At 33.8% G+C, this 17,159-nt stretch overlaps 1 protein-coding gene across 1 annotated transcript in view; it reads right to left on the reverse strand.

Annotated features, from left to right (window-relative positions):
• Positions 1–17,159, reverse strand: part of CPXM2 (carboxypeptidase X, M14 family member 2) — a 282,814-nt gene that overhangs the window by 129,762 nt on the left and 135,893 nt on the right. Inside the window, exon 4 of the mRNA XM_074295802.1 lies at positions 2,177–2,316. Within this exon, the coding sequence (XP_074151903.1) occupies positions 2,177–2,316 (140 nt within the window). The remainder of the gene's footprint in view (positions 1–2,176; positions 2,317–17,159) is intronic.

Below are 17,159 nucleotides of genomic sequence, written 5' to 3' on the forward strand. Positions count from 1 at the left end.
TGATCTAACCTGCCAGTCAGTAGTATACTCCCGCATATTACTTTAATGAATTCTTTCAAACTCCTTTCTTAGGTAACCCTATTGCTCTCCCAATTCTATTTCATATTTGCCATTCCTGTTTTACCTCTTCATTTTGTCTGTAACCTCTTCTCCTAAATAAACCTACCTCTTGCTAAAGACAATGGCAACTGAATTTGTCACATGTTCATTTTGAACTAGGAATTACTACCCTGATCTCATCAGTACTAGGGTATTACTGGTATGAGTATTCAGATGATAGGTCACATTCAAGCAATAGGTTAACATCCTTCTTCTTAGATAGACTTGTAACTATCAATCTCATTGATATAAAACCTAAATTAGCTTATTCTCAGGAATTGCTAAAATGCCAATCACATCTTCACATCTTCACAACAACCTTTGAGGCAACCTTGATGAGACTTAGCTTTCCTCGACTGTCTTATTAACATAAGCTAAGAATTATAATATGAATTACATTAACTATAATTGCATACATAAAGGAAGTTAGCTTTTCAGAGTGTCTTCATGGTCATATTTTTACACAGGTCTGGGATTAGTCAGCTGGGTGGATTCCACCTGGCTTCTCCCTAACCTTTCTCTAACCCATCCCTGGTTCTTTCCCTTACTTCCTAGATCCTGCCTTGGTCCCCAGAGATTATAAAAATCGTATTCCCTCAAATACAAACTGCTCATTCATTTATGACCCTGCCTTATCTAATTATATTTGCTTGATATTCATATAAAATAAAATAGAAAAATCTCTGAAACATGTGATGGATGCCTATCACATAAATTCATTGTGTTTTTCTGAACTATTATGGTTTTCCAAATTTATTTTATATCACTACTCCTGGTACCTTTATAACATTTTGTCATAAATTAATATCATCCCTTTATAGGGGTAGAACAGATGCTCTGGTTAATATATACATTTCTCCCATGAAAGAAGCTTTGGTCAATAAGCACTCTGAGTTAGTTGAAATATCATTTTGTCCAAAGTTATCCTGCAAATGAATGTTTTTATTGGTTCCAGTTTCTTTGTCACCTCAGGCCTTGACTCTCAAACCTCTCCATCCCCCAAATATGAATCAATGTATCATTGCTTCATATAAGTAACTCAACCTATTCCTATTCCAAGAATCACAGGATAATAGATTCCAAGCTGGGAGGAACTTTGGAGGGCATCTACTCTAACCTCTTTACATTAAAGATGAGCAGTAAACTTGCCATTGATTATATAGATAGTAAATAGCTGAAGCAGGACTCAAATCCAAATGCTCTACCTCCAAATCCTGAACATTTTCTTCTTGGCATCCAAGAATTATGGATCCATGTGTATCTCTCTCCTCTTTTCAAATGCCCCAGTATGAAATCTCAGCTTCTTTCTTTAGTCCTCAACTCACTATATCTTACTAGTATTCTTACCAATCCCAAAATACAACCTGCAAAAGACATCTTGCTTTCATCATTCTTGGTTTCAGAAATTTAAAGATAATATCCAGATCAGCCAGAGATCAATATACACAAATTCATATAGTTCCTGTATGAGGGCTCTGATATGAAAAATACTTGTGATGTTTAATTGAAGTCTAATAAAAGTATATGATGAATCACTGCTGGAGAAATAACTCCAATGGTAGATAATTCTATATGAATTTGGCCTATAAAAATCACTTATCTGATCATAATCTACTTGTTATTGGTAACCTTCCAGAAATTAAAGCAAATTTCATCAGTAAATTATAGTTAGGTTCTAGTATGACTGCCAACAGGCTAATCACTAAATATTGGACAATATCCAAAGAACTGAACAACAGCAGCTCCAACATGGTGTGTCTATGTGGGGGCCTCTGCTAAACGAGAGAACTAATCTGTTATTAAATGCTAAAATGGATCTAAATGCGTGGTTTTTGTTTTCCTGGCATTTGAGACTCAACATGTACGACAGCTTCATGTTTATGTTCAGTAAATACTGTACATGAGTTCCTGCTATACAGCCTACTTTCTATTCTCCTATCACCCACTCTCATTTATCCAGGGAAAATATTCCTTTGTTCTCCTTCTCTGCTCCTTTTCATATAAATTTTGGAATTATTGTGCCCCAGGAGAATGAATCAAAAAAAAAAAAAAAAAAGACACATTGCATCATACTCACAACCAAAGTGAGTTCCTTCCTTGAGTGATAACACCTGTGAACTTGGTCAGCCTCCTAGCATCAACTTCAATCCACTGGTGAAGGTCATTTCTTCCTGCACACCAAGCTCCATCATAAAAGTCATTTTCATTAATACCTGCCTAAAAGAAAGACAAAAGTGTTTTCAGAAATCCAAGAGAATCTAAACCCAAACTTTAAAGAGGTAGGAGACAAATGTATACATATATATGAGGGGAAGAAGAAAAAGGATTGTGAGGCAATGACTTAAAAATCCTTATTCTCCACACAGTTTGTTGGATGTCATCATGAAAAATTTTTGGTGCTACGTATCTTTTATTTGTCCCATATGAGAGCCTAATTTTAAATTCTCTCCTGTAGGGTTTATATTTACTGGATTAACATTTAATTGGATCATTTGGCAAGCTAAATATCAGCTACTATTACCACCCAAAGATTCCCTTGGCAGGAGATTATAAGCTAAATGAATGGAAGGAATGTACTAAGTAGACATTCATCTGCATTTCAGAAAGTTTTTGCTGATTTTATCTCTGAGGACCATCTTTAAGCACTTCAAGTATTCTTAAAATCAATTTCTAAGAAGCATTCTTAATGTGCAATTGCAAAACTGAAGTAAATTCAGAATTAATACTTGGCAAATGGCCATTTCAGGAGGTGATCATAATAATGAAAACCTTCAGTTATCATAGGCATCATTCAGGACTAAAAATTTTTTCAAAAATTGAAAAGACTTCAGAAAGTCACTTAGTCTATCTGACCATGAAAAATATCTTCAGCATGCTTGGTAAATAGAGCTAAGTCTTTGTTTGAAGACCTCCAGTTAAAGAAATTCACTATTACCACCATTTTATTTTGAGACAGCTTTAAATGTTGGGATTTTTTTTTTCTTTATAATAATTCTAAATGCATCTATGATTTACATTCATTTCTCCTAGTTCTCTTCATTCATCTGGAGCCAAGCAGAAAAAAAGCCTCAAGACTTTCAAATACTTATAAACTTATTATATAAAAAAGTATATGCCAAATAAAGATTTTGTGAATAATTAATTGTTCTCTTTATATTATTTCTCATGTAGACATGCATGGTGAATTTTAGAATTTGTTTCCTTTCATATTGCATATGGGATATGGAAAAGTTTATTGAAAGTAAAAAAGTATCAGTAGCAAAAAAATTTTGAAATCCCTATATTAGAGAATTGGCTGGGGGCAGCTAGGTGGTGCAGTGGATAGAGCACCATCCTTGAATTCAGGAGGACCAGAGTTCAAATCTTAACACTTCCTAGCTGTGTGACCCTGGGCAAGTCACTTAACCCCAGCCTCAGGGGGAAAAAAAAAAGAGAGAGAATTGGCTGGAGGACTAAGAGTTTATATGAATTATCTAGAGTCATTTAGCCAACATATATGGCTTTAATCTGAACTTGAATCTGATTTTAAGGGAAGCTCTCAATATTGTCTAATAACACTGTCAACAAGGAAAAGAGGTTATATTAATATGACCTATACTTTATAGAACCATAATAATTATGTTCACTTTATTTTATAAATAGTAATTAAATATTATAGATTTTTCCAAAAAGCAAAATCAAGATCACTCTGAAATAAGAAAACTTCACTCTTACCTTTCTTGAAAGTTGGAACAACATCCACTCTATCCATTCCTACAAGATCATTTATCAACCCTCACAGTCCCTTCAGTAAGCATTTATATAACTTAGGTGGACTTGGTAAGTGGCCCAATATGTAATTCAATCAAAGCCATAAAAGGCATTTATGTTATCCCTTATTTCTCTATTAAACTTGGCTGTCAAGTAACGAATCACAATAATACACAGGCAAATAAGTAAGTTAGTCCCAAATATTTATTATGTTCCTACGTGATAAACATTGTGCAAATAAGCACTGAGGATACTAGTAACAAGAAGAAAACAATCCCTTCTTACAATGAGTTTATAGTCTAATAAGGGAAAGCCTTCCATTCTAATGGCAAAGAACCACAAGTCTTTAGAAATAAATAAGTAACAACATAGGCAGGGTTATGAGCTCAGTTAGTCAACAAACACTTTTTCTGAAGTTTATTTTGTTTCAAATACTTTTATTAACAATGGGGATTCTAAGAAAGGCAAAAATATTGCTCTTGCCCTCAAGAATTTTGCAATCTAATGGATGATGGAAGGCAACATTCAAAAAAACCAAAACTCAAAAACCATGTGCATACCAGATACAATGTAAATAAAAATAATCTTAGAGGGAATCACTAGTAGTATGGGTGTAAGGGAAAGGGGAGAGTAAGAAAAGCTTATTGGAAAAGATAGGACTTGAATTGAGGAGAAGCAAGGGCATTCCAAATACATAAGACAGCCACTATTTAGAATTAGAATATGGAGTGTCATATGCTAACAACAGCAAGAAGGTCAATGTTGTTGGATATTTGAATATGTGAATAGGATTCCATGGGTGGAGTCAAGATGGTAAAATAAAGCTAGGAATCTGTTCAAGCTCTCCCAGTTTCCCTTGAAAACCCCATCAAAGTAAGCCTCTGAACAGAGTCTAATGGAATGAAACCACTCTCCAGCTCAAGATAAACTGGAAAAACTTCAAGAAAAGTCAGTCTAACTGGGATGAAAAGCATGTTTAGCTCAGCTGAAATAGATTCTGGCAAAGCCAGTGAGTGGTTCTTAATCACAACAAATTGTCTAAAGAAAAAACTCCCTAAAAAGTACCAAATGGAAAAAGAGATAAAAAATCAAGGTAAAAGAATCACACATTAAAAACTGAAACAGGGCAAATGGAAACTAATGACCCTGTGAAACAGCAAGAATCAGTCAAACCTACTAAAAAGAGTGGAAAGAATGGAAGAAAATGTTAAATACCTCATTGGAAAAACAGACAACCTGGAAAATAAATCCAGAAGAGATCATTTAAAAATTACTGGCTTACCTGAAGGACATGACCAAAAAAAAGAGCCTAGGAAGCTTCTTCAAGTGATCATTAAGGAAAACTGCCCCAATATTCTAGAAACTGAGGGGGAAATACTCATTAAAAGAATCCATTGATCCATTGATCACCTCTGGCTTTCCAGAGATCTCACAAGGAAAACCCCAAGGAACATTGTTGCAGAACTCCAGAACTACAATCTCAAGGAAAAATTACTGCAAGCTGCCAAATAAAAAGAATTCAAATATCAAGGAGAAACAATCAGGACTGCCCAGGATCTGGCAGTTTCTCCAATAAAAGATCAGGGGGCTTAGAATATCATCTTCCAGAAGACAAAGGACCTGGGGTTACAACCAAGTATTAACTACCCAGTGAGACTCTGCATCATCTTTCAGGGGAGGCAATGGTACTTCAATGAAGTAAGAGACTTTCAATTATTTCTACTGGGGGAAAAAAAAAAAAAAGAATTAAACAGAGATTTTTATCTACAGACACAGGACTCAAGAGAAGCATAGAAAGGTGAACAAGGTGGAAATATATATATATATATATATATATATACATATATAAATATGTATATATAAATATGTATATATATATATGTGTGTGTATACATACATATATGTGTGTATATATATATATATACACACATATATGTATGTATGTATATATTTAAAGATTAAACTGTTTATATCCCTAGATAGGAAAACAGTATCTATAACTTTAACTCTTGAGCACTGAATCTGTCACTGGGGCAGACAGAAGGGGGAATCACATGGACTGAGGGTGTGGTTGTGAATGGTCCCTGCTGTGATAGCATCATAGAAAAACTCATGGGAGAGAAAGATGTATTCTGAAAAAAGAGGAAAGGGGAAGTATGATGGGATAATTAGTTCACATGAAGAGGTACAAAAGACCTGTTCCAATTGAGTGAAAGAAAGGAGGGGGATGAGCATTGTCTGAAGCTTGATCTCATCAGTTTTGGCTTTAAGATGGAATTATTTAATAATTCAGTTGGGTATAGAAATTTACCTAACCCTATAAAGAAGTAGGAGGAGAAAGAGGAAATGAAAAGGGAGGGACAGGATAGAAGGGAGGGAAGAAACACTAGGGAAAAGGATAAGAGAAGGGGGAAAAATGTTGTAGAAGATAAGGTAATGGGTAAAGTAGGTTAAAAAACACTACTAAAGATGGGGGGAGGGGTAATAGGAGATAAGGTATTGGGTGGGTGGGTAAAAAAAAAAAAACACCATTAAGAAAAGGGTGAAAAGAGAGAACAAAAGTATACACAGGGGAGAAAATAAGATGGAGGGAATACAGAGCTAGTATCATAACTGTGAATGTAAATGGGATAAACTATCTGTAAAATGAAAGCAAATAGTAGATGGTTTAATAAACAGAATCCTGTAATATATTGTTTATGAGAAACACATTTGACACAGAGAGACACATGCAGAGTAAAGATAAAAGACTGGAACAGAAAACATGCTTCAGCTGAAGTAAAAACAAGGGTAGCGATTCTGATCTCATATAAAACAAAAGTAAAAATATCATATTAAAAGAGATAAAGAAGGAAAGAATAAATTGATAAAAGCAATCTTAAACATTGAAGTAGTAATGATACTAAATGTGTATACACCAAGTAATATATAAGCCAAATTCCTAGAGAAACTTTTGAGCCAGTTACAGGAAAAAATAGACAGCAAACCTATACCAGTGGGGTTCCTCAACCTTCCCCTTCCAGAATCAGACAAATCTAATCACAAAATAAACAAGAAAGAAACTAAGGAGGTTAATAGAATCCTAGACAACCTAGATATGATAGACCTCTGGAGAAAACTGAATAGCTACAGAAAAGAATATACCTTTTTCTCACTAGTACATGGCATCTTTACACAAATTGACCATGCATTAGGGCATAAAAACCTCACAAACAAATGCAGAAAGGCAGAAATAGTAAATGCTTCCTTTCCAGCCCACAATGCAATAAAAATTATGTTCAATAAAAGTGCAGTGAAAAAATAGCCTAAAATTAATTAAAATATTGGAAATTAAATAATCTAATTCTAAAGAATGAAGAAATAAACAACAAATCACAGAAACATTCCATAATTTCATCCAAGAGAATGACAATAATGAGTGAACATACCAAATGTATGGGATGCAACCAAAGCAGTTCTTAGGGCAAATTTTATATCTCTAAATAGCAACATGAATAAAATAAAGAGGAAATCAATAAATTGGATATGCAACTAAAAAAGCTAGAAAAAGAAAATGTTATAAAGTACCGATTAAATTCCGAATTGGAAATTCTGAAACTCAAAGGGGAGATTAATAAAATTGAAATGAAGAAAACTATTGAACTAATAAATGAAATTAAGCATTGATTTTATGAAAAACAACAACAGCAACAACAAAATAGATAAACCTTTGGCTAATTTGATTAGAAAAAGGAAAGAAAAAAAATCACCACCATCAAAAATGAACCGGGTGAACATACCACCTTAACAAAGAAATTAAAGCAATAACTAGGAGCTATTTTGTCCAACTGTATTACAGAAAGTCTGACAATTTAACTGAAATGTATGAATAATTCCAAAAAATAAGTTGTCCAGATTAATAGAAGAAATAAATTACTTAAATAGTCCTATTTTAGAAAAAATACTTAAACAATCCATTAATGGACTTCCTAAGAAAAAATCTCCAGAACCAGATAGATTCACAAGTGAAGTCTACCAAACATTTAAAGAACAATTAATTCCAATGTATACAATTTGGAAAAATAGGTAAAGAAAGAGTACTTCCAAATTCTTTATATGAGACATATATGGTACTGCTATCTAGGAAGAACCAAAATAGATAAAGAAAATTTCAGACCATTCTCCCTAATGAATATTGAAATCAAATATTAGCAAAGAGATTACAGCAAGTTATCAGTATAATAATTCATTATGACCAAATGGGATTTGTATCAGGAATGTAGAGCTAGTTCAATATCAGAAGTATTACCATAATTGATCATGTCAATAACAAAACCAATAGAAATCATATGATTTCTGCCTCCTCCTGCCTCTTCACTCCTCTTCTAAGACCAAGGACTCGGGCTGATACCAAGATCCTCCAGAGAACTAATTCGGATGATACATAAAACTATATTATAAAGCAGCAATTATCAAAATCATTTTGTACTTCGTAAGAAATAGAGTAATATATAGAGGTATAGAATGGAATAGATTAGATACACAAAACATAACAACCAAGGCCTATAGTAATTTATTATTTAATAAACCCTCAAACTCCAGCTTCTGGCATAAAAACTCACTATTTGACAAAAATTGCTAGGAAAACTGAAAAATAACATGTCAGAAATTCAGCATAGATCTATATCTCACACCCCAAAACAAAATAAGGTCAAAATGGATACATGATTTGGTCATAAAGGATAATACCATAAACAAATTAGGAGAACAAAGGATAACTATCTATGAGATCTTTGGAAAAAGGAGGAATTTATGACCAAAAAAAACCCCCTACAAAACATTATGAAAGGCAAAATGGACAACTTTGATTACATTGAAAAAAAATTTTTCCCACAAACAAACCCCACAGAAACAAGATTAAAAGGGAAGTACAAAGCTGGGAAAAAATCTTTACAGCCAGCATTTCTGATAAAGGTCTCATTTCTAAAACATATAAAGAACTATGTCAAATTTATAAGAATACAAGTCATTCCCCAGTTCATAAATGGTCAAAGAATATGAATAGACATATGAACAGATAAAGAAATGCTAGCCATCTACAGTCATATGAAAAAATGTTCTAGATCACTATTGATTAGAGAAATGCAAATTAAAACAACTCTGAGCTGCCACCTTATTCCTCTCAGATTGACTTAGAGGACAGAAAAAGATAATGATAAATGTTGGAGGGGATATGGGAAAACTGGTACACTAATTCAATGTTGGTGGAGCTGTGAAATGATCCAACCATTTTGGAGAACAATTTGGAACTATGTCCAAAGGGTTATAAAACTGTGTATATCCAGCAGGGCCATTACTGGGTCTGTATTCTAAGGAAATCATAAAGAAGGGAAAAGGATCCACATGTGCAAAAAAAAAAAAAAAAAAAAAAAAAAATTGTAGCAGCTCTTTTTGTAGTAATAAAAAATTGGAAAATAAGTAGATGCCCATCATTTGGGGAATGGCTAAACAAGTTGTGTTATATGAAGGTAATGGAATATTATTGCTCTATATAAAAATGATGAACAAGCTGATTTTAGAAAGGCCTAAAAAGATTTACATAAACTGATGCTAAGCAAAACAGGCAGAACCTGGAATACATTGTACACAATAACAGCAAGGACATGCAATGATCAGCTATGAAAGACTGGGTTCTTTTCAATGGTTCAGTGATCCAAAACAGTCCCAATAGACTGGACAGAAAATGCCATCTGCATCCATATAAAGAACTAAGGAGACTGAATGTAAATCAACACATGCTATGTTCATTTCTTTTTTTTTTTTTTTAATCTCTCCTATGGTTTTTCCTTTTTGCTCTGATATTTCTCTTCCAACATGATGAATAAAGTAATGTGTATTTAAATTTAAGAAAAAAAATACATAAAGTATTAAAAAAAAAAAGGATGTTTTTAGGTTGTTAAAGGTCTTTAAAAATTATACAGAGAACTTTATAGTTGACCTTGTAAATATTAGGGAATGGGGAGGAAGCAAATTACAGTCAAATATTCACTCTAGGAAGATCACTTAAGAAGTATCATTGAAGATGGACTGGATTTGGGGAGAAACCTTTAAGCACAAAAGCTGTAATGCCAGGAGCAAGATATAGAGATTAGAGAGTATTCAATACAGAATTTATTAAATGGAGAGATTTACTGGGACCAAATGGATCCATAGTTGATCCCAGGGCTGAATGACACTATCATCTCAAAGAACCCAGCATTGAATATCGCATACAGGATTTTTTATAGGTTAATAAAAACAATGAATAATGGGGATGGTACCAGAATGGGGATGACCTAATGATGGGAGGCACCTAGGATAACATGATGGAGGGAGGTACTGGAGAGGCTCCAGATATTCTAAAGATGTCTAAAACAGATAAAGACCTTTACCCCTTCAAACATTAAGAGGGAAAAGTATAGCCTAAGGTCTAAGATATAAGACCTTTATCCTAACATTAAAAGGAAATAGTTATAACCTGAGGCAGAGTAACTGAATAAGACAATTAGGGAAACTGGGTCAGGACATTAAAAGGCAACTGTGGCATGACAAAGCTTGTGATACTAAAGAAGGATTTCAGAATTATGAATCACAAAGATTAATAGTCAGAACATGGTCATATTGATAATAAAGAAGGATTTCAGAATTATGAATCACAGAGATTAATAGAACATGGTCATATTCTCCTCTCTCATACTACATTCCCCTGTGTGTAACTAATAGAAGTAATATTGGAGATCATGGAAATTTAACAGACTAATTAACTGTCAGGTCAGGGTAAAATGGGAGCAAGAACATATAGTTAGCATTTTTTTTTTTTTGCATTTCAATAGTTTTATTGAAAAGTCACTTTGTTAGTACCAGAATATAATGATACTTTGTTTGATCACTTCAGCCAACAAGTTTGCATTGATGAATTAGAAAGGAAATTCTTCAATGAATCAGGTATTTAGGAGTTACTGAAGAGTGTATGTGCAAGATGCTTTACAAAATGAAGCATAAGCCATATCAGATATATTGTGTTTCTTTGGTTTATCTTTAAAGGGAGGGTTTTTTGTTTGTTTGTTTTTGTTTTGAATTGTTTTCCACATGATGTTAAAGGGAAATTTGAACTTGTTCCATCTATTGTGGATGTTAAGCTATATATGGCCTGATATATGCTTTCCCAATCCTATATTTGTCAATTTAGTCTCATCAATCTACAATTAGCCTTAAATGCTCCAACTACTACATAATTTGTCAATTAAATTGCTATTTACTTGAATCTGGATAGAAAACTCACTTTAGTCTAAGCTGAATTGTTAAAGGAGTTTTATAAAAATAGCATGATCCATATGTATTGCTTTTAAATATAAAGCTCTATACTAACAATCCAGCTTCATACCAAGAGTGTTAGCATTAGTATACATTGCTTTAGAAGGACACAGCTGAGGTTTCAGATTGATATAAGTTGTTTTTACAGTTAAAATTAATTTTTAATTAGGGGCTAGATATTGATATAAGATCATTCTTTGTATACTATATACAGCAAGGGCTGGAGTGGATACTAGTATAGAAGTATGTGACTAGGAATAGGATTAGGTAGGTGATAAAGACAGAATGAATCTCAAGGTGGGTTTTGAATAATGATTGAAAAAGGACAGCCCAGAAGTGAGCTCAAAGAGAATGCTTATTCATTTTAGCATTGGGTTTTGGAAACCATAAGATTAAGAAAACAGATTCCTAGAAAGAGTGACAAGAGATATAAAGTTTCCTAAGGAGAGTCAGATATCACTTAATTTTTGTTGAGAAAGAATCTTGCAGTTCACTCTCCCTTTCCTTAAGGAAATTTTCTAAAGTAACACTTCCCCACTTCACCCAGTCCCAGTCAAATTGCAGGAGACAGGGAATAGTATGGTAATCCCTACTTCTTAGGGTAGTTGTGAAGTTCAGATAAGACAATGAATGTAAAGCAATTTGCAAATTCAAAGTGGTCACCTATCTCTTGCTTTATTCTTTGAACTCTAAATTTCTTGTGGCATTATAGTCTACTAAGGGTGGCAGATACAATAAGTACAGTAAGAAGAAAAAACAAGATACATTAAAAAGAAATATAAAATAATTTAAGAGATTGGGAAGGGATGGAGCTTCTAATAACTCATAGAATCAGGAAAAGCTTTCTGGTAGTGTTACTTGAACTGAGACATAAAGAAAGTTAGGTGTTCCAAGAGATAATGTTAAGAAAGATGTCATTCCTGGCATAAGGGACAGCCTGGGCAAAAACATAGAGATGGGGGGAAAAAAAAAAATATATATATATATGTATATATACACAGACAGATAGAGAAGCAAGGAGGTCAAGTTGATTGGAACTGGGGTAAGAGAAGCTACTATACATTCAACTTGGAAAGAAAGGCTGAAGGCAAATTTCAAAGGATTTTAAATGAGAAATTAACCTTAATACAAATGAATTTTCTTGTAATAACAAAGCAGTATAGCTTTGATAGAGATGAGAAATAAGTCTGAGCCTGCGAATTATAGGAAGAATAAGTCTAATAATCCTTGAACACATACATACATACATACATACATACATACACACATATACATATAAGCATATATACATAACTATTTACCTATCTTCTTCTGAGTAGTATATAAGATAAAGACCACTTTCAACACTTACTTCTCCCAGGATTTTACTGCCAGGTGGACAATTTAGGTGGGAGGACTTCATGCTTCCAAATTTCTATGAGGAACTCCTTCTACTCAATTTCAAGCACCACAGATAGGAAGGTTATTCTATAAAGAAGTCCCTTGAACAGCTCAATCAGAAATATTTAAAATATCAGGCAAGGAGTTCCCCACCTTGTGACCCTAGGAAATACCCTAAATACTCCAAAATTGCTCTTCTCTCTCTGTCTCTTGTCTGTCTTGCTGTCTTGCTGTCTCTGTCTCTATAACTGTTTCAACAGTAACAACTAATTTTAAGTGCTTGCTCTGTCTTAGGCAGTGTGCTAATAAATGTGCGAATATAAACAAAAGGAAAGTCAGTTCCCATAGAAAAGGAAGTTACTTTCTAATGGAAGAAGAAAAGACATAAAAGAAACTGGAAAAGAGAATTAGGAACAGAGTCCAGAGAGGAATGAAAGTGTGAATATAGCTTTTATTTCCTTCTTATTGTACATCTCTATCTGCCATCCCTAACACACTATAATGCCAGAAGCACTTTAGAGTTCTAAGAATGTGGAAAAAGAGAAGACATCACTAATACTTAAAATGTTCAAATCATTTTACACACATTGTCTTACACAAACCTCACAACCACTACTACCATATTTTTTTCCTGTGTTCTCCAAGATGGCTGGGGCAGGAGAATGTTACTCCAAAAAATTTCCTTTGGATAAAGGGAGAGTGAATTGCAATAGAATATGAGCCAAAATTAGTTATTTCAAGGGGTCAAAAGATATAAAATACTAATGTTAAATAACTTTGACCAGATTATTATATTTAAAATAAAATAAAAGTGTTCATGTTTTTTCTCATGTCCTAAAAAATTACTAATTTATTCTTTCTCAAGATCAAAGACAATATATAATTTAATAGTTGTGTTTCTATTTATTAATAGTAATGGGATACAGACTCTAGGAGAAATATAGCAGTGATCCTCAGGTCCCCTGACCTTAGAGTACTATTGTTCTAACAATCTGTCAATGATTCTAAAATCTTCTGTTCTTACTATAGTCCTACAAAAATTACTGACCATCAGATAGATAATATATTGGTCAGTAAGAACCCAAGTTCCTGAGGTAACAGTGAATAGATCACCCCTCTAACCTACCTATAAGCCATAAAATTAGCAAATAAATAGCATAAAGCTCTGATCTTTCTCATTTTGCCCTATAAATTTATCTTCTTTCTCCTGGATCTTTGCTAAGTCCTTTTGGAACTTACCCTGCTTTAATTGGCATTACAATTACAATAAACTTTGCCTCTTGACTTGGGTTCAAGCCTGCAAATTCTTTTGAGATGCCTTGTGATACTGGGCTGCATCTCCAATATTTTGGGGTGTCCTTTTGAACCTCAACAATAGTAGCAAAAATAATGGCTTAGGGCATAGTGTGGTATAGTAACTGACTCAAGACTAGGGCTTGAATCTCAGCTCCAAGTATGACTAACTTAAATGTTTGAGAAAACTCACAACTTTTTGATTCAGTTTTCTCAACTGTAAAATGAAGATCATCATACTGGTACCACTTACCTAATAGGTTTGTTGGGAGGGAAAATTTTTTTAACCATAAAGTTCTTTATACACATGAATTATTGATATTATCCTGACTCCTGCCCTACTGTCTAGATGTTTCATTTATGATGAAAGCTCCCTTTCAAATTCCAAAACAAGATCTTACCAAAATTTTCACAAAACCTTGAGTATTCTATCCAACAAAATCAATGATTTATTAAATACTTTCTGTGTGCAGAACATTATTCTAAACAATTTTTTAAGCTTGATCTTTCAAGACATTAAGGGTTATTGTACCACGTCAAAATGGTCTCAGACTTAATAAATATTAAATTACTTAAAGATTGACATCTTTCTGAAGTACCTAGTAGCCTAGGATAAGTATAAAACCACTGGCTGTCTTCTCAGGAATACTAGAGGTAGAGGAAGAGTAAGATAAATAAATCAAACAGTCCATTTGAATGAAAATCTTATATAAACATCCATGTACAGGCAAGCTGATGATAGATATGTGATTGTAGAGGTCAGTGCAGAAAATGTGTGTCTGAGGTTTGGGATGCCAATTTCTAACCAGCCTGTCTCTATTCTGAGGACTGATGAAACCAATTATAACTTTCTAAATGAGATCATAGTATCACAAATGAGTTTAATGTAAAAGGATTCTGAGAGCTCAGGAAGAATAATTATAAGCATGAGAGGCAAAACTATTTCTGTGTTTCTGAAACTGATCTCTTGCTTTAATCTTTGAAAAATCTGAGATACTGAATATTGGGGGTAAAATGAAACACACTGCTGAAATCCAAAGTTTGTGTTTATTCACTGAACCTCCATGAAATTTACAAATAATGTTCTATTAGAAAGGATCATTAAATGTCAGCCTATTATGTGTCAGGCACTGTCCTAAGTAGTAAGGATACAAAGAAAGGCATCAATTCTGTCTGCCTTCAAGGAGCTTCCATTATAATGCAGGAGACAATGTGTAAGTAATTAATGCAAGACATATACAGAGTAAATGAAAAGTAATCCAAGAAGGAAGGCAGTAGAAGCAGGGAACCTTTAAAGGTCTCCTGCAGAAGTTAGAATTTGACTTGATTCTTGAAGAAAGCCAGGGAAGCTAAGGGGAGGAAAGGAAGAGACTGAGTATTCCAGAAATAGGGCAATAGCTTGTGTAAAAGCAGAGATATAGAGATAGAACATTGTATTAGAACAACAAGAAGTATGGTACAGCCTATAAAGTATATAAGGGGAGTCCTGAGGCCCAGAAGACCCCAAAAAGTTGGTTTCACAGATCAATGAAACAGGGTGTCTCAAAAGAATTTGCAGGTGGAGTTAGAGCCAAAATAGTGGAGAGTAGACACATCTTTATCTGAGCTCTGCATAGTATCCCTCAGATCAACACCATATCAAGTTACAGAACCCACACAAATTTGGAGTGTAACACATTTCCAGCACAATATACTTTGGAAGAACTTCAGAAAAGATCTGTTTCAATCAGGCGGTGGGGAGGTAGCTGAGTACAGACATAGTGCAGGGAACCAGTACACTACAGCTTCCATGCACTCAGGGAATCTACTGGGAGGCTCTTAGGCTACTCCGTCCTGGTTAGAAGCCAGTGGATCAGCAAATTAGCTGTGAGACATCCAACACAAATATAAAAGACAAATAGCCTTTGAATCCCAGAAAAACATGTGACCAGGCCACACCTATCCAGCATCGGAAGTCAGTCAACAACACTAGCCCCAGGGCAACCTAAAGTGGCTGTCACCTGTGAAGGAAGTTTGAGACAATCTTTCCTCTACCCTAAGAGCAGACATCAATCTTTTAAAAATATGAGCAAAAAGGCAAAAAAACACTGGTTGTAGATTTTTTTTTTTATGGAGAAAGAGAAGAACAGACTTCAAATTCTGAGAATCCTAAAGGCAAATCATCTCCAGATGAATTCCAAAAAGATGATATGAGTTGGTCCTCATCACACAAGGCTTTTTTTGGAAAAATTCAAAAAATTATTTTAAAAGAGAGTTAGAAGAAAAATGGCAAAAGAAAATGAAAACTTGGCAAAAGAGTTTGGGGAAAAGGAAAAACAAATTATCTGAAGAAAATTCCTTAAAAATAAATTTGATAGGGGCAGCTAGGTGGCACAGTGGATAGAGCACCAGCCTTGAATTCAAGAGGACCCAAGTTCAAATCTGGTCTCAGACACTTAACACTTCCTAGCTGTGTGACCCTGGGCAAGTCACTTAACCCCAGCCTCAGAGAAAAAAAATAAATAAATAAATTTGATGAAATGGAAAAAGTATATAAAAGTATATAAGTATATAAAAAGTATATATAAATAGATATGAAAAAAGAAACTGATTCATTGAAAAACAGAATTTGTGAAATGGGAAAAAAAAATACAATGAACAAAACACCTCACTTAAAAGCTAAATTGGCCAAATGAAAAAGGAGATACAAAAGCTAACTAAAGAAAATAATTCACTAAAAGTTGGAATTGAACAAATGGAAATGAATGATTCAATGAGACTTCAAGAATCAGTCAAACAAAACCAAAAAAAAAAAAAAAAAATGAAAAAAAAATAGAAGAAAATGTACAATAACTTATGGGAAAAACAATTGATCTAGAAAATAGATCTAGGAGAAATAACCTAAGAGTTATTGGACTTTCTGAAAACCATGACTTAAAAAAAGAGCCTAGACATCATCTTTCACGAAATCAAGGAAAACTGCCCTAATGTCCTAGAATCAGAGGGTAAAATAGCCATTGGAAGAATTCACAGATCACGTCCTGAAAGAGACCCCAAAATGAAAACTCCAGGGAACACTGGAGCTAAATTTCAGAATTATCAAATCAAAGAAAAAATATTTCAAGCAGTCAGGAAAAAACAATTCAAATATCGAGGAGCCACAAGCAAGATTACTTAGGATCTAGCAGCTTCTGCTTTAAAGAATAGAAGGTCACGGAATCTGATAATCTGAAAGGCAAAAGAACTTGGGTTGAAGCCAAGAATCAACTATCCAGAAAAAATTAGCATTACCTTTCAAGGAAAAAACATTCAGTGAAACAGATGAA

Source organism: Sminthopsis crassicaudata, chromosome 2 (assembly GCF_048593235.1).
Source record: "Sminthopsis crassicaudata isolate SCR6 chromosome 2, ASM4859323v1, whole genome shotgun sequence".
Lineage (NCBI taxonomy): Eukaryota > Metazoa > Chordata > Mammalia > Dasyuromorphia > Dasyuridae > Sminthopsis > Sminthopsis crassicaudata.